The following is a 26307-nucleotide window of genomic DNA, read 5'->3' as shown; positions in this document are numbered from 1 at the left end:
TGACCCCTGGGTAGAGCCCACTGCAGATTTTATGCTGAAGTCTACAAGAGGTGGAGGCAGCATGGAGCTGGGGCCTGTCCTGGAATTTCAGACAGGTGCACACACTGCTTATCGGAAAGATGCTTCTTTCGCTTTGAGCACAACTCTTAGGAAAAAGTACTGGCCTATGGCTGAAGTGTGTCACTTTTCACAGCAGCACTCAACAAGAACTGGGACAATTAAATAGCAAGTTTTCATGGGGACCTTGTTGCTGCTTTAGATTCTTACAAATGTAAGGGGGAAAAGGCGAACACTTAAGTTTTCATGTAAGATTGACAACTAAAATGCTTTATCTAGAAATGGTGGATGGAAAAATCAAGAGTGGGCAGGCAATCTTAAAAGTGAAGAAGGCCACAAGAACCAGTGCAATTTACTTTTTTTTTAATTTTTTTTTTCTTTTTGTTTTTAAAAAAAAAAAACAGGAAAGAAAGGAAAACAAGCAGCTTTGAGCTCTAAAGAATCTGATTGAAACATTATTGTCGTCCTTTCTCTGGGCAATACGGACTTTACTGTGTATCCCTGTAACTACAGAACAACAGTCCTTCTGTGAGAACTTCCTTTGTTTAATATCTTTTTCACAGAATGTAACCTAACACAGTGAGAGACAGCCTAAGACTAATTCCTTTTGTTTTGTTTGTTTTTCAGTATTTCATGTACCAGTGAAAAGCTTTCTTGGATAATTAAGACTGTGTGTAAAATCACAGTTACAGTATGCTGATCTGAAAGAATATAAGGAAACTCAGGTACTGATGCTCCACTATAAAAAATAAGATAAACCAGTATTTTAACCCATGTTTTACTAAGTTTATTACACACCATAATATTTACAAAGTTAAGTGTTAACTGTAAAATTGTCTATTGTGTGGGTCTGGGTTTTTTAATTTTTATTTTTTAAAGAACTATGCCCTGCATTTAATAACCCTACAAGTACAGGTCATTATCTGAATCTGTGTGACTGCATTAGGAAACAGGCAGTACTCTTGTGTTACAACAAAACATTTTATTTGTGATCAGTGTTTTATATTCTATACATCCTTCACAAATTTAATTTTACATAATCGGATACTTCATTTAAAACGTAAGATTTAAGCTTCTAGTTCTTCCCTATAACAGAAGGCTGGTATAAGTTATTTGAAAATGAGGTAACATTTCACAGAACATTTTTTTCAAGTTTTAGAGAACTAAATTTGCATTTTGTTAAAATCAAAAAGTAGGAAAAAGATGTTTCTTTACAAATGACTTTGCTCAAGTATGTGTTCAAAGAAAACAGGATAAAAAGGCTTTTTTCTTCTAACATTCTGTACTGTATTGTGTTGTTCAATCAATTGGAATTAGCTTCTGCCATTTGCTAAAAGAATGAGTAGTGGGGAACAGGATAAGTTGGGAATTTCATAACTGGTAACAGAACCATTCTCTTGGGTAAACCTACAGAGAGAAGAAAGGGAGAGGACTCCAAATAAGTTCAGTGATCCAAAAAAATCAGATAAGAGCTTACAGTAGTGTTCTCATTAACCTTTTCCAGATCAGTCAGTGTGATTTTAGGGTGCAGAGTCCCATAAACAGTAACACTTCCAACACCTTGCCCTATTTCAAAGAGATGGTTAACTTAAAACTTTGAGTTGATTTTTGTCTTGGTGTTTGGTAAAATTAAAGTAAGCAATATTCTCAAAAGCAGAGTGTGTATTTGGACTCAAAGACCTACTTCATCATCTTTACGATAATAAATCTCTACTGCCTTGTTCTACATTCCCAGTTAACATCACAGGCCAGTTAGAATTGTAGATACTCTATATGGGCACTGCTGTGCATAGAAGAGAACTCATGGAGAAACTGTTAAGCAGTTTTGATAAGCAACCAGGTAGCTCAGAGAAAAACCAAGCACCTACAGTAAATTCTGCATCTGCTTCCTTATTCTGCATTTCCTCTCTTGAAGTGGCAAATCTGGAAAGATTAATATCTGCCTGATTTCATTATTATTAAAGAGTTCTTGTGGCCTCACAAACTTCTGCACAATTAAATGTTGTTTTTTTTAATCTTGCCTATTTAAATTCTAGTATTTAACCTAAGTATCCATTTTGAAATCACAAAGCAGCAACAGCAGGTATTTCAGAGCACCAGATGATCAAAGTGAAGTTTCCCAACATGCAACAGCTTACAAAGGCAAAGAGACATGTTTACCTTACAGCCAAAAAGCATTATCCCAGTACTTTGCATCACAATCATAAGACATTAAAAACAGAAACTCTTTATGTGAAAAATGGGGGCATTTAATTCCACAATGCTTTGAAGTCAGTGATATGTCAGATACACAGCTAAGTGGCTAAGAATCCAGCTCCCAAAATAGGCATATTGAAAAAAACACAAAACAGAAGGAAAGAAGCAAGAAAAGCTGCAAGGAGAGTTGGTAACAATCGTATTCTCTTCCTCAACAGGGACAGGATTCCTCTTATGTCACTTTATGTCCCTGCTTGTAAAAATACATGTATGCAGATACCACTCAGCCTAGTTAGTCTGTGACTACTGCTTGGAATGAACCAAAGGGATTTTTTAAAAAACCCATACCATGAGGTTAGCTCTAATCTAAACTTCATTGAGAAAATATGTGGATGTTGCTCATGTAATGCAACACAAAAGCCAACACACAGAGTACACCTCATGGGACAGCACTGCTGCCATCTGCCCTTCTGGTCAGAGCACTTGGCCAGGCAATATGGCAGAAGTTCTAAAACTAGAGAGGTTTGTGAAGGGAGAATTCCAGAGAGTTAGTGCAGCCCATGGGCTTATCCTCCTTCCCTTTTCACTGCTGGTCAGCGGAATAGGACCAGCTGGTTTTAGTCAAGCAAAGGGAACATTTTCAGTAAAGCAGCAGCATTCTGCCACTGCTAATAGCTCATACCTCTAGAAGAAAGTAATTAAGTAAATGTTTCAAATTATTTTTAACTTTTATAATGCTATCAGGGGAGTTGGTGTTGCCTAAGCCATACAAATATAAGAGGAAAAATTATTACAAACGCTACAGAAGCTAGAAAATTAATAGCAAATTGCAGGCTTAGTTTCCCACATGAAAAACTGCAAGCCTTGAAACACACTCAACTTGTCATTTGAGTCGCACCTTTTCAACCAGTCCCTGTGACAGGAGAGGACAGGGGGACTGGTTCTGGTGGGCTCGTTGTGCGTGCCAGGACACATCACTGACTCCAAACTGCTTTGCTCCCATTGCCACATAAACCTCATTCAAAGTAACCAAAAGGGCCGGTTAGAGGTATGCATTGTTAGTCTAGCATAAAACAAGCCAAGGGGTAGGGAGAAGCTGAGTTAAGAAAAACCCTTCATCATAACTCTCTGATTATTAGTTTGTTTTACAATCTTCATTAACCCAGTGCTTTGCCAGCCTTGTACCACTACGTTTCTTAATAAAAAGCCTTGTGTTCAATCACCATGTCCTGGCTCTCTGGCCATCTGATTGCTGAAGGTCTGAGCTACACAAAATCCATCCTGCTTGTCCCAAGCAGCTGTGGTTTAGCCTGGGGGGGAGGGAGGAGAGGTGTGTATATGCACAGAGAGTTTTACTGTACAGGAGATTTCACAGAGTTGACAGCATTAAGGGAGCTTTGTCCACAAGCCACTTAGGCTCGGAAACAAACATTTTGCCAATATTACTGTAATGCTATTTAGATAAATATTGGTCAGAGATGCTGAAATAGGCCCTTCGGTAGTCTTTGAATGGAGCACAGATTGGCTGTAAAAAGTAAGATAACTACTTCAGTTCAGTTTCAGTATGAACAGGAACAGGCAATTAGAACAAGCAGTCCTTCCACAGATCAGGCAAAGCATAGGCAAAAAAGCTACTCCAACCAAAAAAGAACCACAAGGTTATGGCATAAAAATATTGTTGTTGTCATTGTTTAAGAGCTTTAATCTCTCTGAATTTCTCCTTGGACTGCCACATTTGGACTGCCACAACAGTTTCTGTATAATTTCTAATTTGTTAATTACTGGACCATACATACCGTAAGCTGGTGCAGCTGTGCTGTACCCGTAGGGTGCTCCATAGCCTGCAATGGAAACAGACATGGGGTGGATTTCATTTTCTATAGTATCTGAAGTCAGTGTTTGTATGTCATGTTCCCTTTCTGGTACATGAACCAGGATGACAGGAAAAACAAACTCACACCAATACATACAAATATTGCTGAAAACACTAAAACAGCTAAGCATGACTCTGGAGTAAGACTGAAGGCAACAGTGCTAACACTGGGCTTGGTTACTACACCTCAGTGGTTAATGAAAGCTTTACAGTTGTTTTTCTTCCTGGTGGGATCACTTGTGTCCATCAGAGAAAGTAAGAGATTTCTGAGAACAGGGGATGAAGAGAAAGGCAAAGGCCAAGGCCAATAAAAACTTAACAACTACAGCAACTGGGAAATTAAACCTATTTCTGGAGTAATTCCATGCTGGCAAGAAGTATGCCCCTGGCAGGTTAAAGTGTCTCATAAATGATTCCTCAGGCAGAAAGACAGTTCCAAAAACAATGTTAACAGCCATTAAAAATGAATTACTGGTTTTTAATATTTATAATTACATCAACATACTGGAACAATGAAGACGACATGCTGCTGACTGTGCCAGGAAGCAAGTCTACCAAACAACAGGGCTATGCTATTAGAATGGGTGAACTGTTGAAGGGTATAATTAGAGTTTATGCTGTAATCTGAAAATCTAAGCATGAGGAATGTAACTTGTGTTTTTTGAAGCTATTGGATTTGCTTTGACTAAGGAATCCCAAGCACATCATTCTTAAAAATTTGTGATTCTTATTCCAAGTAAAAAAAAGTCCCGATTCCCATTCACATCACCTGCAAGCCTCAGACATGTTGCAAAGTCACAACAAAACAATGCACTTTGAAAAGGGGAATGAGAAAATGAACACTTCATTACAATTTTCTTGTGTTTCCATCTTAACACCTTATGTTCTGTGTGCCTGTCAGATTAACAACAAAACAACACAAAACCATACACTAGTTTGTGCCAGCCAGTAGCAACTGAGCTCTTCAAGCTTTAACAGTTTCACCTCCGATGGTTGCAAACCTGCCCTAAGGAATCAGCAATGAAATATCCTGACTAGTAACTCACCTGTATGGCAAGCACCAAGGATAAACATGAACCAGAAGGCCCTTGAATTTCAAAAGATATTTCTGCTAATCAGAACAATGCAGCAGGTTTGAATTAACATCAGCCATTTTAAATGGAAATTCTTTTGGATTTTGGCCACCAACAGAAGCTACTAATGGATGCTGTGCTCATCTGTGCAATCCTTGTAGAAGGTTTCTGTGAGCACAGTGACTCGTGAACCTGCCAACTTCATCATCTCCACAAGTGTTTCTTGGGAAAGCAACTCCTACTGCTAAAGGGCATATAATCCAGGAGGTTCTTAGCTCCGAAAAGAGTTTTGGGAATTGTGCCATGGCAGTGAACTATAAAGATGCCATATAATAAAATAATAAAGCCAGACAAGCCGTTGTGCCCCTAACTGCTGCTCTGTGCATGCCAAGCTTTGAGTTGTACACCCAGGATGGGCACTGCCAGTTTTCTGGCTCTTTGATTTATTTAAAACTCTGTGAATTCTCCCTTCTGCTTCATCCCAGGTGATTATGGCTGAAGAAATCACTTGCATGGGTTACTGACATGTGGAAGAGAATACTCTAGCAGATAAAAAATAAACTATTAGCTACTAGTATCATGCCTTACCTGGTGTTATGTATCCAGTAGCAGCAGCTGCCCCTACAAACGCCCCTCGTGTTAAAGCACCTCGGCCTCTGCCTCGAACAGCCTGGACTGCTGCAGAAACAGCTGTATTGACGACCCCTTTAGTCTGTCCAGAGCAATAATAAACAGTAATTCAGAGAGTGAATATGTTTGCTGAGAATCCAAAGCCATATGCATTAAATCACCACCTTTGAAAAATCTCTTTAAACGTGCTTCATGTGCTAGTCTTGATGAAGGTGGAATACAGAACAAAGCAATACTGTTCTGAAGAACTTGATTGCCAGAAATCAAGTGATTTTCTTGGCACTGACCTTGCTGTACCTCCTCCAGCTCATCAGCAGCTTTTCTGTCTCTTTTTCTACTGTATTTCACATAATATGGTCTTAAACTATCAGATTTTATTGTTATATAATTATTTTAGATGAATAAAAATAGAAACCTTACAAGTGTGCATAAGACAAGAGACTGAAATAACTTTGTTCCTGTAGAAGTTCCCGTATCATAAACCAACCCAAGTCTGTGAGAACAGAGTCCAAAAAGCAAATAGCAATTCTTACCTGAGGAAGAATCTTCTTTTTCTTGTTATTTGCTGCATTTGGCCCAGAAAACAGTTTTTCAAGTGCTGCTAATGCAGCACTTGCTTTTGCTACTTTCTTATTTGGGCCTGCGCCTCTAAACTTCTGCCCATCTACTTCTACCTGAAAATGGAGACATGAGTTTACACCTCGCATCTGTCCTTAGGAATCCCATGATGCCCCCAGCCAGTGATGTGCCAACCATAAAGAACTAAGGTGTTAAAAAAAATCCTGTTTTTTATGTGACAAATTTCTATTGCTTCTAGATTATGAAGCTGATAAAGAATACATAAGTGATCCTATGAACCATATATTGCAGATATCAGGAATGTGGGAACCACAGGTGCAGTGCATAGAGGACCAGTGTATCTATTTGATACTGATTTTAGTCAATATGTATGACTTACTTAACACTAGTGATGCTGCTACGGAACAGGGATTTAAGGAATCACTGAATAATTTTTGGTTGGAAAAGACCTTTAAGATCATCAAGTTAACAGATAACCTAGCACACTGCCAAATCCACCACTAAACCATGTCCCTGATCATTTGAGACACCCGTCATTAATGCCTTACATACCAACATCTTTGCTACTACATGTACACTGTCTAACTGGGATGCTACTTCATACCACTGAAGTAGCCCTGGGATCTAAAGAAATAGCACACATAGATAAAAAAGAGAAATCAAATGAGTTTGCCCTCTGTCACAGTCATTCCAAACACCCCAGTAAGCTGGCAATACAGGATTTGCATCAGGTCACTGACATAGGGTTACCAAGAATGTTTGCAAAATTTGCAAATCAGGTATTTTTGTTAAGTTGTGGATCTTCTACTTACTTCCTCCTCCTCACATCCAGACATGATGTAGCTTGGGGCTGTCAGAATCCAGTTAAAATTCTAATTGTATTTTCCCAAAGCATAAAAGACATTGCTTTCCCCAGTCTGATCATCACAGCAGCAGTAAGAGATACGAAAACATGCAATGCACATCTGTGGTGGTGATGTTTTCAAAAAGCAAAATACAAAAAAGAAATCTCAACTGTAGAAGCAACCAACCCCCAAGGACTGAAGCGCTGTGAATAAAACCACCTCCCAACTACAGCTCTGCTTCACTAACCTCCATCACAAAGCGCTTGTCATGACTTCCACCTGTCTCAGAGATGAGCTCATACTTCAGACCTCTTCTTTTTTCATTGAGCTCCATCACTGGGTTTTTGCCACTTGCTGTGAGTATAGGACCCTGAGTTCTGACCTAGAGAGACATTTATGGTGCTTCTTTAGAGCCATCTTCAAAAGGCAAACATCTACAGCATTGTGGCTTACAGTATGACTTGGAGAATGCCAGCATCATCACTGTGTCACACCTCTGCAACAGCTTATCCTTCCCACCATGCACCTGGGCAGGAACAGACCAGTGTCACAGGTAACACTGACCTGGCTTCAGTGAGATGTGCTGTGCTGGAACAACAGATGGAAAGTCTCTTCTCCAAAGGATGGCAGGAGGACAAACAATACTATAAAAGAAGTCACACCCTCTTTATTTCTGTTGGTGAGAGCTACTGTCCTGATGGCCTGTTCTGGTGTCTACAACACTGAACATTACACCAGCTGCACTTGGAATTCCAACCCTCAGGGTATCCAAAGCTGAGGCCGTGGTATCAAGTTCCTTGAAATCGAAGGCTTTATCACTGAGAGATCAGCCTTCCCAACCTTGCACACATCTCTGCTGCTCGATCTAATTCTGTCCTGGCACTACTGAGCTCTGACTGAAGAACTCCTATATCTCGGGTCACATGTTTCAGCAAAAGTATCTGTGACTGGGAAGCAAGGAAGTTAAAGCTGAGAGCTCAGTGCACCAGCAAATCAGTCTGCATTAGTGTGCTCTCAGCTGTGGATACAAATGACTATGCGCTAATGAAGGAAAAGATGATTAAGGGATCAAAAAGTTTTCAAAAGCAACTTCTTATTTGGGATAAATATCAGGAGTCCAAGTGCCAGGACCTGCCCTTGCAAAGTCAAGTGTCTCAAAAGTGTAAACATGGAAACCCGAAGTCACGCAGCTTGGGAGATATCGTGGTCATCTTAAAATATTGCCCACTTTTGTGATAAAATATAATATTTTAAAGGAAAATTAATAGGTACGTTTGTTGATTATAAAATAGTTTTCTTTGTCTGAAAATGTCTCAGTGGACTAAATACAACTATGAATGGAGTTGTCCATGATTGTGCACTGTCTGGAAATTAAGCTGCTTCCAACTGAAGAAATTCCTGGTTTAATTTCTTGACAGATATTTGAAGAACAGAACAACTACTTCTATTTACTAAACAAAGGCCCCATAGTCCTGGAAAAAAAACATTATAACAAAAAAGAAAGAAGGAATTTGCAATGGTTTATCAGTACAGCCCCCAGAGAGCTTGCTGCAGAGCAAAAAGGAAAAGAAAACCAACCCACTGACAAAAACCAACAAACCCTAACACCTTCCATCAGTTGTACTGTTTAATTCAATACTCACCTCTAGGGTAGCGGAGGTGTCAGCTGTGGAATTTCCAGTATTATTGCTTGAGACTGAAGACGTTGTTTCATTTTTACCTTCTGTATCTGATTTTTCGTCAGAACTCATACACTCCACATCTGCATCAAAACCAGTTGGATACCCCATTGCTTGTAAAACCTACAACAAAACCACGTGGAATGAACTGTAAAAGAGGTAGTGGTACAGAAACAAAGGTAATCACTACACAAAAGAATGTTCACCATGCACTTAGTAAAAGCAGATTGCTTAGAAATGTGTTTTGTCCTGTGTTGAAATGGAGAAAAACACAGTAGCAATGGGGAAAATAGTTCCAGTAATCTAAAACTGGAATCCACATGAAAATTTTAGTCTCAAAGATGGCAGTTGCTCATGAGCATCATTCATCACCTCTACAACAGTAATCAAAATTCCGAAATGCATCCACTGCATGATCCTGCTAACAGTCTGAGAAGGAAATAATTTTGCACACCCTTCTCCCTCTGTGTATACAGACAGACGAAGAGACTGAGGTAAACAAGACCAACAGCCCTACGAGAATTAAGCATTGCACTTCTACAAGATGGTACTTCTGGAGATTCCCATGAAACTGCAGGTGACAGCCACTAGGTACCCAAGGAGTACAGAAAATGTATCCCTGAAGCCAGAAGCCTGACACCACCTCCCTTGCTTCCATCTTTCAGGAACAGCAGTACTTAGCTGCCTCCAAAGCAGGGCTACAGGCAGCAAACTCCTGAATGGACATGTGAGGTAAAGGAATCCTGGGCTAGCTGAGTAACAAACCATCTGTCTGCAGTAAGTCTGCCTCTTGGTAAGCCACACCATGACCTCTAGCTTTCTCCATGCTGCTTACAAACAGCAGCTGTACAGGAAAAGAAATTTAACTGATGAAGATACTGTTCAGAATATCCTCCACTAGCAAGGTCAGCCTCTCCTCTAAGCAGTTACCTAACCAAGTGGTATGGAAGTACCAGACACAAGCCCAAAAACTTCTCAGAACAGCCTGAAGAACCACTGAAAATTTAGTCTGAAGAACCAAGTTTGTAAAAATCACCATGTTCCAACACTGAACTGAGAACTGCATGGGTAACTCCAGGCTCAGCTCCCTTACAATTGTGGTCCATTTGGCTGCCTTTAGAGGGCTTGTGAATTTTAGAAAGGTCAGTTCTAGAAAGCAAAATGGTCACATTATTCCCTCTTACAAGTCTGGGAAAACAGAGGAAAAAGGAAGAAAAAAAAAAAAAAAAAAAAAAAAGAAAAGAAAAAGCTACTCTCTACCACACCACCCATTTCCTCTTGGCTTGAATCAGGGATGTTTTGAAGTGCAGCCCAGGAATTGTATATGTGTAAATTTAGAGAAAACAGAGCTGGGCAGGCACCAGCACATTTCTGGCTGATGCTGAGAGTTTCAAGGCCAAAGAAGTCAGAGCTTTTCAGGGCAAGTTTTGTTTTGTTGGGTTTTTTTTTAAACAACTGCAGAGAGGGAGGCAAAAAAATAAAAGAATGAGGCAGAAGGTCTGGAAGGACACACATGCAGAGAGCTACTTTTCCTGGAGGAAAAACACATTCTCTCAGATACTTCTGGACACTTTGAACTTGAAAGCACACAGGACAATGGGATTTTCAAAACTGAAATCAAAGGAAAGCAGAAAGCTGCCAGATGAAACTCCTAAAAAGGAAATTCTTGTTCAAAATAAAATGAAGCACACAATGACAGATGGGCTTGATCCTATCATAAGTGCAGTTCTGTTAAAAAAAGTTCTCTTCCACAGTAATTGTAGGAAACTTTCATTTCTTCCCAGAAACCCAGCAGGCACAGTCTGCTGTAGCAGTCTGAACTATCCTCATGCAATACAACAAGGACGTTCACATTGGGCCTTCCAGCCTATCACTGCTGTACAGACCTAAGCTCTGTAGCACACCTCCAAGATGCAACAGCAGTTTGATTAGTACGTGAACAATACTAGTCTCTTACAAAAAAATTGACTGGAGACCCATCATTCCTGGACACTGTTTATCCCAGTGCACAAAGGTACTCCTCAGACACTGAAGATAGGAAAGAAATCCCAGGAGCTCACAACCCAGGAATGGGCACAGAGAAAGAGGGAGCCACCAACATGGAAACCAAGAGAAGGAAGGAGCAGAGCAGAACACAACTGAGCCCCTCCAGTCCAGAACTTAAGCACCACATTCAGTCTCTGTCACATGAGACAATCAGCAGAGCCCTGGGGAGTTCTTCCTCCACATTTCCACATTATCCCTCTCCTCCACTAGTATAAAAGCAGTGATGCTCTTTCAGCTGTGCCCAGCTGTGTTTAGAGTACATACATAGTGGCTCAGCTTCATCTAGATTTTTTTATTTCTGAGGTTGCACGTTACTGGTTCTGACCATATTTTGTACTCTCTGTTGCAAGAGCTGCGGTTTGCAGACCACTCCAGGCTGCCTTACCTTCACTGCCACATGGAGCTTGGCTGTTTTCTTAGAAGGTCCTGATGCTTCATATGTCGTACCGTCAACATCTACAGACATTGTGAAGACGGGGGCATGGACTGGACCAGACTGTGACAGCAGCTTATACTGAAGCCCTGGCCTGATTTGGTTCAGCCTCATCAGAGCATTCATGAGATCTATTGCTTTACTATCTAGTACTAGTACAAGATAGTAGAAAGGGGAGTGGGGAAGGATGGGGGAAAAAAAAAAAAAAAGGAAAAGAAAAAAAGAGGGGAAATCAACAAAAGATAAACAGAAAAATGAAACAGTTTGCATTTCAGTGACTTCTGTCTGTACAAAGGAGCAAAACAAGCCCTCAGCCTCTTTGGGGAAAGATGGGGGAAAAAAAAAAAAAAAAAGGAAAAGAAAAAAAGAGGGGAAATCAACAAAAGATGAACAGAAAAATGAAACAGTTTGCATTTCAGTGACTTCTGTCTGTACAAAGGAGCAAAACAAGCCCTCAGCCTCTTGAGGACTGAGGATAGCCAAGGGCTGTTAAGTCTTTAATAAGGCATTCTACTTTTAGGTAAAAACTGTAATTACTCGTGTTTGTTACCCCAGTCGTTAACACAGTTCTTTTGCAGCTAGCTATGTTATTCCTGGCTGCTATAAAAGGAGTAACAAGTTTCTTAGGTAGTGAGGAACCAGATCCAGAAATGGCATCAAAGTAGCCCAATGAAAATACTTCTGGTCTGTGCATGTATGCAATGGCAGTGTTTTGTAGATTAAGCATTTTATTTTTCTGGTAGGTGATCTTGAAAGACCAACAGCTAGCTCAAGAAGGGGAAGAAAGCAAAACAGCAAATCTTCACACAGCAAAGTCACTGCGGTGTTTTGAAAAAAACCCTGCAGTACAGGGACATTATCAATAAACACCTCAGCTGCTTGGGCAGTGTAAGTTTTACTGGAACTTGGGAGTTAATCCCATTTAAAAACGCAAATTAATTAGTTAGCAAAGCATGTCAGGGGAAATCCAGATGCACGGTAAGAGATGTGTTTGACATTCCAAATGTAGGGTGACAGGGACAACATTTTTTGTTCCAAAGACTTTTTACATGCTATTCCTCACCAACACAGAGAAGCTTTTAAACCAGGTCCCACCATACAACAGATCTTTGACAGCAGAACGGAGAAGTGTTGCACTTACTTTTCCTCAGATTACGCTTCATTTTTTTATTTGGATCTTTATCATCTCCGACACTATCTTCGAATGGTCTCTTAAGAGCAGATGAGCCTGTACCTAGGATATAAATTTCCTTGTAATATGTATATGCTATTAGAAAAACAAAATTCCATAGCAGGAGTCTGATTAGTCCCATACTGTTCCTCGCATGCTTATAATGAAAAGAACGCAACCATCAGTCAAAGCTTTCTTACTGCTCCACACAAGCCACTCTTAGCTCACTGCACTGTGACACTGTTTCCAGTATCACATGTGATACCAGAGTGTCACTCTGCAGTGTTATTTTTCACATTTAGTCCAAGTAGAGAACTGTAATAGTACCATTTTTACAAAAAATGTACACAGAAATTTATTTTTATTAGATGTATATTGTTTTCTAGGAAAAACTCTTGAGTAATTCTTATTATGGACACTCTTTATATGCTTTTTAATGAGTTTAAAGTCTCTCCTTCCCCAGCATAAAAATAATAAACACTATTCTACTCTTTAGGCCTCAACTGACTGTGCTGAAAGAAAATCAGCTATCCTCTCGCTGTACCACTGCTCCTCTTTTGCTGCTTCTGAAAGAAAATAATTTCTGCATTTTCTCCTAACAATTAAGTATTTTTAGAAAAACCCACAACTAAGGCAGAGAAGAGCCTTTACCATGCACATAACTTAGTAGTTTCACCCATTCTAAATTAACCCCTGATTTACTGCCCAATTAGTGATTTTTTTGAGCAAACAATACCTACCTTCTTTGTCAGCTACTGACCAGGAATATTTCTGAAATGACTTATTTGATGGGAGGGGGTCCATTTCCAAAACCTTATAGATCTGACCGAAGGCTGATAATCTGAGGGCATGCTATAAGGTGACAGTAGAAATTTAGGTTACATCCCAGCACTAGTCACTGTTACAGTCTCCAGCTCCTCAGTAGGAGTCTCCTACCTGAGCACTGTGTGTGATGGCTTCTTTTTGCTGAACTGTCAAGTCAGACAAAGCGTCTGTTGGCTCCCGTTCGCAGGGGTCATGCAGACCAGGGCCCCCTGGGAAGGAAGGAGGCAAAGCAGATTAGTGAGAGTGAAGGAGAAGTAAGATGAAAATGGGGACTGATGGAGATGGCAACAACTCCGCTCAGCCTTTGGCAGAGTGGGAAGTGCACCTTTTCCATAAGAGACTCCCACTGACAGATCAAGGTGGGCCCAAGATTTTACTCCCTTGCAGCAATGGACACAGAAGTTACCAGGGTTAACACTAAACACATATCATAGTGTGAACGAAAAGAAGTAGGTTTAAAAAAACAAATCATTTGGATAGATATGTAGATTTTAATGAATCTATAGAAAGCAAATGGTCATTGGGCCTATTTATTTGTTTGCAATTCTCTATGAAATAGGGGTTAATTTATAAACAAACCTTATAAACAATCCCCTGTTAATTTCTGCTGCATTGGAAATTCTCTTTCAAACATTTACAACCCTGCAACTTCCTTTCACTCCCTCCCCCCAGTTATTTTAAACAAGAAACCATTTCTTCAGCTCCACTGCAGGCTAGGAGTTCATGGCAGGCAGGCATTTTTCATCTCATCTCACAGCGACAGCAAAATGTTAAGGCTGACCAATCAACCTTTTGTGTTCCTGAAGTTAATTTGGCCTCTTACCAGGAAGCAGAATTCCAGATGCCAAACACTCCATCACTCGTCGCAAAGCTTCCCCAGCGCCCAAAGGTCTATTACAAGTACCTATAGATTTTTCACATATAAGCTCGAGTGGCTAGAAAACATTAAATTATTATTAGTATGGACACAAGGGTAATGGTAACTGCAGTTAAAGATAAAGGCGTAGGGGGGAAGAATATTCGTATCAGCTTGCTTTGTTTTTAACAGGTTGAACTGAGAAGAACATCCCAGAGGACAGTTCACTGCATGTGTACTCATTCCCTGCTCTGAGTCACCTTTTGAGGAAATCAGCTGCTCTCCATCAACTGCCCAGGAAGTCTAAAAGGAGGAGCCTTGAAAAGCCAAGTCACTTGAATACTCTCCTCCTCTCAAAGCACTGTCAGTTCTAGGTGAGAAAAACACTGCTTGCCCTGACCTACAGAGTGTTCCTCTCTGGACATGCAGAGTATTTGACCCTCACCAGACCTATTAATCTGAAGTGATAGCCTCTGGTAGGAGCAGCACTGTCACGGTAGCAGGTGTTTTTTTTTAAAAAACTAAACTTGGAGACAAGAAATAGGATTCTACTGTAAATCCACAAGGATGTGCAAGGCCCTACAACATCGTGCCTCTTTCCATGGTATCTGTACCTCTTACAGACTGAACAAATACTTGTGTTCTCTTTCCTTCCTACAAGCACTTTTCTACACAAGTAACAGTTAGTGGGGAGTAAAAGGCAGGGGGGTGTAAGGAGGAGTTCCATATACTGTGTTCTCCAGTCCAGACATTGCTACAGTTCTCAGCAGATGTGAGACCTGACCACATGGCCTTGAACTCTTTCTGTACTTACCCATCCTTTCAGGGGTGCCCATGTGGGGACTCTGTTGCACAAATCCCGCAGAATACGAAGGACAATTACACATGATTTTAGTCCATTTGCCCTGGCCTAAAACAAACAAAATGATTCCAATACACCTGCAAAAACCGGGGCTGCAGTTTTGCTTTTTGTTTTAAATGCAGAGTCCTGGGACAGATATATTCTTAAAAAATTATTATTACTTAATAGTTAATCAGCTTCATGCAAAATAAAAAGTTATATAAAATACTTCAATTTAGAGAGACATAAAAAAGGCAGCAAAATGTCAAGATTGCTTTTGTAGCCTCATGACAACTCTAGAGCAGTTGGCTGTCTACCTGTCACGTTTGGCCTCGTACAGTACAGCATGGATTTCAGAATTCTAGACCTTTGCTCTATTAGGGACTAGTCAGAAATTAAAGAGGCATTAAAATTAAAACTGTCTCAAATTAAACCTCGTAAGGCTACAATAACAACAAGGTAAGAACAAATAGCCAACCTGAAACCATTTGGCGTGCCGCAGAGACGCCAAGGCCTCCAGGCATTTCTGCCTGTCCAATAAGTCCGGAGGATCTTTCATCGCAACATTATCTACTGGTAAAAATGGGATAAAAAGAGACAGATACAATTTGACCAAGGGGTTTCTGTCACAATACAAGAAGAGCGGCAGCATCTCAATGAGATAATAAGACTCCCAGAGTTTAAGTGTACTGTTATTTAATTTAAACAAGCCATTAAAGGTAGTAATGTGCACATGTGCAACAGAAGCAAAGGCATTCACTCTTTGTAAAATAATTGTAATAATAAAGATGGCCACTGCTATAGACAATCTGGGATCTTATTAAAATGTTGAACACATTTCAGGGCAGAAAATAGCTATATAGCACTTTCGTTGTTGTTGTTGTATTGGGCTTTCCCCCCCCTTCTTTCCCTTCTTTGTGACTTTTATTCCAAGTGCACAAAAATGGCACAGAGTTTCAGAGACATGCTTCATTTCACGAGAGGAAGATTTTCTTGCGGGGGTATAAAAAAAACGCTTGTAATAAATAGAAAGTGAAGCTACATCCATGTAATTTTTGGGAGTTCAAAAGAAAAACATTTTTTAAATACTATTGCATGAACAGTACTAGCTCATATAATTCAATGGAAGAAATAGATAAGAAATGCTAGTACGATATTTTACAATTTAATTAGTCTTTCATGTAACCAGAACATATGAAAGAAGTAAGTCTGGTAATTTCCAGATCATTAATGAAGCCCCCTCTTGTAGAAATCTTCTTTTCCCTATTTTTCCCTACAGCAATTGAAATCAACAGATAAAGTTCAAAGAGGGATTTGAGAGACAAGACACTGTATCTTCTGTGCAGGTTTACACTTTTTTTCTTTTTTTTTTTTCCTCTCTTTTTTTTATCCAGCATGCAATTAACTGCTTTTAGCAGCTACAGCCAATTCAGTATTGAGGGACATTATTCATCAGTCCTTTCCTTCCTTTTCTTTTTTTTTATCCTAAGGAGTTAATAGCACCCAGATTCTCTGGATCCCTGTATAAGTTACAGATTTTGCGTATCTGTGAAATCAGGTTAAAGAGACTTCAGTTTTTAGCTGACACAAAAGCAGCATAGTGTAAGAACTGTATGAATCCATGGCTCAATTAAAACCTTTAATAGGTTATTTTCCTATGAATACACAATTTTCTTTATTTCAGAATAATTATTTTGGAAATAGTCCTTTCGTTAATCATAATGGTCAGTTCTCCAGGTCTTGAGAGATCTGTGCAGGTCTGAATGAAATACAGCATCCATTCCAAAATGAAGACTATGCTAGATAAGCAAAATCCAGCATGACATTTAAAACAGGAGGACAAGTTGGGACAAAAAAAGTATCACCAGCTTGTAGTACTACTTATTAGTAACATCTCAACATACATTGTCTTAGGTTACTTTGGATAGTATTGGTTGCATGTGCAATTGCATCTTTATTGTTAAAGTTGCTTCACCCCCTGTGCCATTCAATAGGAAGGTTACTCTGGTAAAAGCACATTACGTTATGATGGATAAAAGAGCCCAAAGCCAAAAACAACAAACCAGTGTAAACCAGAACAGAACCAGGTATCATGTCTGACAGTTCACAGTTGCAGTTTGTACCTGCTGGCTATGCTGTCAGTAGAATATTTAAGTGCTATAAGCTTATTTTCTAACCCAGATGAACTTCACAGCAGATATTTGCATTGTTTCTTACTGCCTTCATCAACAGTATTACAACACTGGGATTAAATCACTCCTCTTGCCTGTTTTCCAAATACAGGCTGCAAAGTCTTGAGGTGTTGGATTTCAGTGAGCAGAAAGGTCACTTTGGAACACAAGATTTGCTTCTAAATTTCCTTTGCAGTTTCATTATTTTCAAGAGTGATGTTTTGTGGCACATTGACTAAATGTACATCTATGCAGTTGTGTAAGAAAATTTGTGGACAATATAAACATCTGCTTAAAGCTCATGACTACTGTAAATGAATGATCAGAATCTTATCTTAAAAAATTAGAAATGGCAAAGGTGACTGACTGCAAAATCATTGTATTTTGGCAATGAACCAGATCTTTAAAGCCTCAGGACTTCTTCATAGCATCGTACAAGGCTTTGCTAAAGTGTGCTGCAGCCAATGACAAATCCATTTTTCCTTTAAACTACAAAACAAACAGATGTTTCTTCTGCTCATTGGGTGAATGAAAAGGCTTCTCTATTCTCCTAAGCTTTGTTTTCAACAACTTACTTTTTCCTACAGAATAAAACTGATTCCAAAGGTGTAAATTACAAATACCTGGGAGAATTTTGCCAATTTCAAATTCAGTACTAGTGTCCTGAGTACCTTTCACAGATGTTGCAGTCTGCCAGCTTTTGGGTGCAAGATTCTATTAAACAGAAAGATGAAGAGAACAGGCAGTGGAGAGGGCGAGCAGCTTGCAGCAGGCTCCCTTTCGACACCCTCAGGAGAATGGCATGTTTCTTCATGCTCTGCCAGTCAGGAAAGTGAGACCCAATCAAAATTTTCAAATGTGATTGCAAAGCTTTACTTTTTTCCTTGTGGTTTTAACAAGGGCAATGAAACAAGGAGCTTAACAAACAGTTAATAATAAAGCCCTGGCATTAGCTCAGACTATACAACACAGAACCAATCCTTCAGCAATTCTCTCCTCACTTTCTGTTTTTATTCTCTCCACACAGGAGCTGCCAGCATCTCTTGTATGCAGCCAGCCACGTGAGGAGCACACTTTTCCATAGAGGCCAGGTAAATCTGGGGCTCCTTGCCTCTCAGCACCTTTGGAACCCCACTGGCTGCCTCTGCCCCACTCTAGCAGCAGTGCAGGCAGGCTGCTTATGCAGCAGTTGCTCAAGGAGCAGGGTTGATTTCAGCCCACTTTGGTAAATTATTTATTATTACATAAGCTTGTTGTTTCTATATACTCAGTAACAACAGCTGAATTGCAAGCTGCAAGGTTCTGGTCTGGAAAGCCCAATTTCTTTGATGCTATGACTAAAAATTCCGTTTCTCAACTTCAAATTTTAAAGTGATGCAAAATGCAGGAATTTTAGATGTTTGACTTCTCAACTTGATGTGAGAAAGCAGAGCTTTATGGGTAGCCATTTGTGAGACACTGAAATGCACGCACACACTGGCCCACTATTTATTTTTGCCAACAAGCAGCAAAAACAAATAGGACAAACACCACATCTCAAACATGAACACTTTTCCAAAGAGGTGGGGACTGAAGAGAAATCCAGGAATGCTTTTCAATACATTCTGACATCAGGGCATGAAGGCACACACAGCATTCCTACAGAACAAATGGGAGCACTGGTAACCAGGTCCATTGCGCCTAACCTTGCTGGTTGGTTAGAGGACAGATTAGTGCTAATCACACCCAACGCGGAAACCTTGGTCAGTTTTGTGCAGGCTGCTCAGGGAGCCGCTCCAGGCCAGCAGCAGCAGCACCCAGAGCCCAACGGCCTATCTTACATGTCAGATGAAAGGCAAGGTGACAAGCATTTTGAGTTCCTTCATTCAAAAGATGTCTGGAATAAACTCAAACCAGTTTTTACAACTGCACAATAAGTAGAGTTACATTTGGTTGGCAGTATTCAGGAGGATGGAAAAAATTGACAGTACTGTCTTCGGCTATCAAGGTATTTTCACTGGACAGGGTCTCTGAGTAGTTCCTTGAATATTTGATATGAAAATTTTCCTGGTCTGAATCTAAGTGAAAATGACCCAGAAATGGTCAGAAATGTTATGGAAAAAAGTACCCCTCCTGTCTTTCACTTTGTGACATCACATGCCTTTGAAAAGGAATATGATGTCTGTTCACTTGTGATGAATCAATGTCAACGAACCCAGGCTTTAAAACATGATCCATCACCCTATTAGCTACCCTCATCAGCTGTGCAGAAGTGACACCATGACACCTCTAAGAGAGGCATGAAAACCATTTTAAATTTTCAATTAAAAAATCACAGAAGTCTGGAAATATTTTAACATACTGAAAACAAAACAGAACATCTATATTTTAAATAGGATAGCATAAAAATTCAGACCCTCATTCATTTTGAGATTAAGTCAGGAGTCTCTAGAGTTTACTGCCTCAACAGCATTACTTTTTGCAAGAAAATACTTGGACAGAAGCCCTTGTGCAAAACTGAATCCCCTTGGGAGAACCTTACACATCCTTGACCATTAAAATCAGTGCTGCACTTCGTACTCCTTCTTACAAAAATGTATCAGCTGCAACAGCTACAGGGCTGATCTCAGCATCACGTGGAAGCTGAAAAACAACTGAAGTAATACACAATTTATTTTTAATGGTCTTGCAAAAGAGCATGGTTACTAATTTGAGACTAAGCAGACATTGCAGTGAGGAAATCTTTGCCATTCATCTGTTTTGTAAGATTTTTCTGCATCCAACTGCTGCCAAAGTGTTACAGTGCATTGGAAAGGGGATCCTTCCTGCCATTGCCTCCAACAGACATGAAGAGAAACTGACCAACATTTCTGGTGGTGCCGGTATTTCATGTGGGAGAGGGAGGAAGCAAAGGACTTGTGGCAAGTCTAGAAATGGGAAGAGAGCGACAGGGAGTTCCCTAGCCCACATGGGCCCAGCTGCCTCAGTTGTCATGACAGAGAGTGGCCAGTTGGTCAAAGGTCTGACATCATCCAGTGGCAAAGTTTCTAGGGATAGGTTTGGGAAGCGGAAGCAGAAATTACTGACAAGATTTTTAAAATAAAAAAAAATTACGGCTACATTTGCTCTTCTCTATTTCTCTTGGTTTGTTTCCAACCTCCTTGATTCTACCAGTCAAAATTCCTTTAACAAGGGGCATGTAACTTTATTGGATATCACAGGGTTAGGGAGAAGGAACAGAAAGAAACTACATTACAGTTTTCTATAGCTATTTGCTCTAAGGACATGAGGTACAATCTTCCATCCAGAAGCAGGAGTGCTGCTTATAGCACTGTAACTTCAGCTGCATCTCAGTTAGGAAATTCTTAAACTAGAGACATACACATCTGTATCACAAGTTAATAAAAATTGAGGGCCAGGATAACACACTTGCGAGCTTTGCAGGAGTTTTTGAGGTTTTTTTATGTAAAAAGAGAATTTTACGAGTTCTTCAAGATATTACAAACCAATCCCACTTGACTGACTTAATTGGAAGACAAGACTGTGCAGCGCTGGGGTGCTCAAGAATTAACAAGAAAGTCTGAAAGAGGAGAACTAAGATCTCATTGCATATCAAACTTAACACTGTAGCAATAGTGCTTGCAAATGAAAACTGTGTACCTTTACATGAAAATTAAGTGAGTGTTTTCTTTTTTAAGGCAAAAATAATGCAAACTACTGTGGCAATAGCCAGTCTAGTTAGTCCATGATACACAATTAAAAACCTGCTTCCCAATTAACCCTGTGCTGCACAGTCAGGGCATTTAGATAGAACAGTCTTAAAACAAGTTAAAACACTCTGGGTACCTCCTTCCTTCTTCTCTGCTTCATCTCGAATGAGAGGGGATGTAAGTATCACCTTCAAAGTTAGCTTGGGCTCCTTTGTGTTACGAATAATAATAGCTGCCTCATTTACATGCTCCTCCACGAGATACTTCTCTTCTGTAAGTTTCTGAAAGTCACCAAGAAAGATTTCAAGAATCTCCCCATCACCTGAAAAACTGCAGAATCTCTGTATGTGCATATGCCTTTTAACTAATGAGAAGCCTACAAGACATTGCAATAACAAATAGGACCTTGCTTCCCTCATTAAAACAGAGAAGCCCCAGCAACATGCTTAAGAAAAGGTCTGCAGCAAATTTAATGAGAATACTAAGATGTCCCACTATGTTATCACTTTTTTTTTTTTTTTTTATGAAGACATAAGTTTTCACAGCTGCTAGAGTGTGAAATACCACCAGCAACTTTTGTCCTTAGTAAGAACACACTCCTCCAGTAACGCTGCTTCTCAGTGCCAAAGCTCTCCTGAGCAGTATGGGCAGCACAGCCAAACCTGTCACTGCACATGGATGACAGAGGCCAGAGCAGTAGCTGCACCAGCTTGCCTAGTCCATGTACCTGCCATGAAATTTGAGCAAATGCATCTTAATCATCTCTTACCAATCCTTAGATACATTTCAGATGCCCCAGCAACAGAGATTTCACCACCTCTCTGCTCAATTCTGATGATTAGCACACCCACAAGTTAGATGACCGAATTTGCAACAACACTGCCTCTTGCTACAGTTCCAAGTGCTTCTCATCCTACCTTTGGGAGCCATGTGAGATACTGAATCACTGACCCTTGATAAATAACCATTAATGTCTTAAAACTGACACCTGCATTTAGACTTGACTTTTTCCAAACCAGATAATTTCAATTACATGGTTTTCTAGGTGCTCATTCTTGCTTGATTTTCTCCAACCTGTCCATCCATCTCTCTCCCTTTCCACATAGTACTTGAAGCAATGCAAGACCCCACTGTCACCCATTTGCTTCATTGATACCATCCCCAGGAGAGTGCCCTGACAATGCTTGGAAATTCTGACCTTCCTCTTTGACAGCACACCAAGAAACTGAGTGGTTTTTTAAATTGTTTTCAATGAACTTTTGATTTCTTGCTTAGATTTCTTTTGTAGATAATACCCAACTCTGCCTTCTAATTTGTGCCACAGTGGCACTGTGTCAGAGAGCTCTGTACCTGCAGGCCTCTCAGTAGTCCTCCGAGACCTCTCTCAACGCCTAAAAGTGCAGACAATCACATATGGTTCAGAATCCTAAAGCTATTCCTTGTGTTGAGTTTATTTCAGCAAGACCTTACGGTTAGAACATATCCAACCTATACTACAACTTCTTTCCTTTTTGCAATCTGCTCTCCCACAGCTCCTTTATTGTTGGGATGAACATGTGTAACACCTGCTCACAACTCGCCTTCAGAGCAGCACAGCAGAAGCTGGTAACATCTCTGTGCTTCATTGGCTCTTCTGGTCCACTGTGGGCTACACCTTCCTGCTCCCTCCTGTATCTGCTAGACCTCACATTAGCTTTTACACCATGATAGTTGTAGGCTGCTTCATGATCACATTCCTTTGCCTCATGTTTTCGATAACCCTTTCCCTCACAATGCTTGGCCATAGGATCTTACCTACTTGTCCCTTGAATTTATTGTAGTCATCACATCTTTAATTATGTCTGTTTTGCCGTTCACACTTTTTTTGAAGCATGTGCTAACTTTTCTTATCACTTGCAACCCTTCTCACCTCACATCTCACTACAAACAAGTAAAGTTTACTATTTACTACTTGATACATCCCGATAATTTTCAAACAAGTTAAATTTATTCTTTACTACTCAATAGCTCCTTAGCATTTTCAGCTATGGGAAGGGCCACACCTGCAGGCACATTATCTCATTAAAACAATCCCTTTAAGTGAACAACAGTGAGAACAAAGAGCTGCTGAGAACAGTAAAACACATATTGTCTATGTGGAAACAAACACAAGGCAGAAAAGCATATCAAGTTTGGACATAGTTTGGAGAGAGGCACTTGCAATGGAATACTTTAGGGCATAGATTCTTGGCGACATTGTGTGTCAGTCTGGAAGCTGGACTGATTATTTGGACTTGGAACTCCCTACTAGTTGCTTTAGAGAGACCAGCATTAGCTATAAGTGCTTCCTACTGGATGCTAACATCAGCATTAAACAGCTATAAAACAAAAGGAATTATGAGCTCATGATGAGCTAAAAGGAGTGACCATCTAAAGTGACTTGTTCTCACTTCAGAAGTCCAGAGGCATTTATCGTGGAACAGCCCAAGCAAAGCAAAGCAGCTGCAATGTAGAACTGAAGGTTCAGGCAGGGGGACAGGGGACAACAATACAGACCAACAGACATGCTCGAGCAGGGAAGATTCTGAGAGTGTGATTTAGCTCACGTTAGTGGTTGGACCAGAGGGCAAAATTCAGCTGGGTTAGTTACCACATAGAAAAGTTAGCTGCCACCATAGGGAAACTGACATCACAAACAGGGCTTAGGCAACAACAGAAGTAAGATGTTAAATATAGTCAACAGCTACTTCATGTCACCACATGAAACACATCACACACCCTGGATGTTATCCTAGATGCAAAGTATATTTCTTTAATCTACAGCACTTGTCTGGAACAAATCCCAGCCTTTATCCAAGCACACCTAGCAGTGCTAACAGCCGTCACTAGAGGACTACCCTAACTTAACTCACCTGGATTTGAGCTGGGAGATTGTCTTTAACTAAACACAACAAGGTCTTTGTGGGTTTTTCTTTGCACATGAGAACCAGCTCCAGATCCATATCATCTTTTATCAGCAAACCCTTTGCAACCAAGCCAATTCTCATAACACCACACAACGTCCGACCACCTTGATCCCTGGAAGTGAAACAATTTGGAGTAATTAATATGGTATTTTTACACATTCAAAAAAATTATATTATCCTATCACAGTGAGGAGATAAATGGATGAGACTGATAGTGGTATATCACTGATCAGAAAATGCAAGTAGCTCCTATGAAAAAATTAGTTAATAGAATCACTGATTTGCAATTCATGCAAACGCAGAAGTCACCAGCTAAATGCAACGTCACAACATCAAAGTAAAACAGGGAGAACTGTTGCCCACATTGAGCTTATTATTATTCCCTGCATTCATCCTACGTGCTCCCACCTCACAAAGTCCAAATATATCCACTTCCTCCTATGAAGTTGTATGCAACAGGGTCCAGTAACACTATGACTCTTATTCAGAAGGGAAGGAGCCCTCAGAGCAGCACAATAACATATTATGAGGCTCAACTCACTCACTTGGCATTGCTTTCTGCAGCTTCCTCCTTTGCTTCCACATCAGCCTCACATTTTGTAGACTTGTTCTTTTCATCCATCCAGTCAGATACATGTTTGAGGGCACATTCTACTGTTGATACCATGTTCTGGACAGCTTCAAGTTCCTCTGGAGATGGATAAATGGTTGAATGTTTCACCATAACATGGCGGTCATCGTTAGCAAAAGATCGGATAGATCTCTGTTATGAAGTGGGAAACCAGGAAAAAAAGAACAAAGTTATCAGATTATTAATAGAATCAGACATTGCCTGAATGGGAATCCCCCTGACAGCTGTGGAAAAGTGTTTTACGATGACCACTGCTTATCATCACGCAGGATTGATTTCTGATCTATATTTAAATAAATTTTAAAAAGAAAGAAAACAAATACCAGTGCAAAATCAGTTAAGCTGGTAAAACATATAAGACCTTGGATGGGTTTTATGGCACCTAATACTTTATGCCTAAATTCAATTCTTCTGGAATACTTTTATTGGCCACTACGAGGAACAGGCACAAGTGGAACACAGAGCATGTTTACATCTACCAGGCACATCTGAAGCAGAGTTTATGTTTGTGTCTACTTAAGGATGAGATAAATTGTGCTACAGAGCTATATTTCCTCACCCACCTGATGTGACTACAGAAGTCTAGGCTACTATATCAGATTAGCTGCTTCAGACAGCTCATCTCTTTTCTCATTTTCATTGTTTTTCTCACTTCCTTCTCCCTCCTCCTCAGGCTTCACTTTGACCAGAGGGAATGGTCTGGCTGGCTAAGTATAAGGCGAGAGTGCTGAAGCAGAGGACCAAAAAATCCTGAATTTCACTGCCAGATTTGCAACAGAAAAATCTAGGATCTTGTGCAACTCATTTCACTATTCATTGTCTCCAATTCTCTTGTCCTTTGACCAGGTTATTTATTTAGATTAAGCTTTCAAAGTCAGTGAGAAATCACTTAAGCCTTGATTCTGCCTCAAGGACCTACATATCATGAAGATACAAGCTGTGAGCAATAGTACTGAAGAAAGAGGGGCTTGCCTAGCTTGGAATACCTGCAGAAAATTAAGGCATTCCAGATTTCAGCAATCAGCCTTCAGCAACTGGAAGGCTCAGAGCAAAGAGAAAAACCAGGGTCTTTATCCCAAAAGATTCCTTACATAATTTCAAATTTAGGGAAATTTAGAAAAGAAGTATTGCAGGGTGAGAACAGACTGAGCAAAACGTGGGAAGGAGGCAGAAAAGGAGAACAGGGAGAAGATTCCCATTTTGTCAAAGGCATTCTCCAAACACAACTGTGTGTATTCTGGAGAGATGCAGAGGGCAGCCAGCTCACTGCAATTTATGCTGGAGGCAACAGCAACACACCTTAGAACAAGACAATTCCACAGCCATTCTCTTATGGCTTGTCACTGCTGCAGATGAAGTCACAGGCAACAGAGATTGCTGCGAGAGGCTCAGCAAACTGCACAGGGATTTACAAAGCCATGAAGAAAGAAGAGGACAGAGATCAACCAGTAAGAAAAGACCAAAATAATTTCTTTAAAAATTGAAAGAACAGGAAGCAATTAGAGTGCTAAATAAGAGAGTTTGCAGTGAAATTCAAAGCCCTGAGTGATAACATTGAGGAAAATAAAGTGGTTGAGTAACTTGTGCTAGGAAGCTATGATTTGTCACGTATCATCCAGATCAGACTTATTTGGTCTAAACAGTGACCCGGGCCACCTACAATCACAGCACAGACCTCTAGCAAGAGCAGCAATAAGTCTTGCTCTCTACAGACACATCAATCACTGCTGAAAGCCTCCCAGAACTTGGAATCATCAACAAAAACAC

The 26307-nt window shown here is 40.2% G+C and overlaps 1 protein-coding gene across 2 annotated transcripts in view; it reads right to left on the bottom strand.

The window, feature by feature from the left end:
• Positions 1–926: 926 nt before the first annotated feature.
• Positions 927–26307, bottom strand: part of STRBP (spermatid perinuclear RNA binding protein) — a 27123-nt gene continuing 1742 nt past the window's right edge. Inside the window, exons 2-17 of one of the 2 annotated variants that reach the window (XM_009998826.1) lie at positions 24455–24672; positions 23856–24021; positions 21101–21245; positions 15583–15677; positions 15078–15173; positions 14231–14342; positions 13519–13616; positions 13323–13434; positions 12553–12645; positions 11364–11563; positions 8897–9055; positions 7501–7635; positions 6363–6503; positions 5788–5911; positions 4050–4094; positions 927–1464 (exon numbers count right to left, since the gene is read on the bottom strand). In XM_009998826.1, the coding sequence (XP_009997128.1) occupies positions 1388–1464; positions 4050–4094; positions 5788–5911; positions 6363–6503; positions 7501–7635; positions 8897–9055; positions 11364–11563; positions 12553–12645; positions 13323–13434; positions 13519–13616; positions 14231–14342; positions 15078–15173; positions 15583–15677; positions 21101–21245; positions 23856–24021; positions 24455–24672 (2016 nt within the window). In that variant the 3' untranslated portion in view covers positions 927–1387. The remainder of the gene's footprint in view (positions 1465–4049; positions 4095–5787; positions 5912–6362; positions 6504–7500; positions 7636–8896; positions 9056–11363; positions 11564–12552; positions 12646–13322; positions 13435–13518; positions 13617–14230; positions 14343–15077; positions 15174–15582; positions 15678–21100; positions 21246–23855; positions 24022–24454; positions 24673–26307) is intronic. The other variant, XM_009998827.1, reaches the window with a different exon arrangement.

This window comes from Chaetura pelagica, unplaced genomic scaffold (assembly GCF_000747805.2).
Source record: "Chaetura pelagica isolate M959 unplaced genomic scaffold, ChaPel_1.0 scaffold405, whole genome shotgun sequence".
In the NCBI taxonomy this organism is placed as follows: Eukaryota; Metazoa; Chordata; class Aves; order Apodiformes; family Apodidae; genus Chaetura; species Chaetura pelagica.
This window is presented reverse-complemented; position numbering and strand designations above follow the sequence as displayed.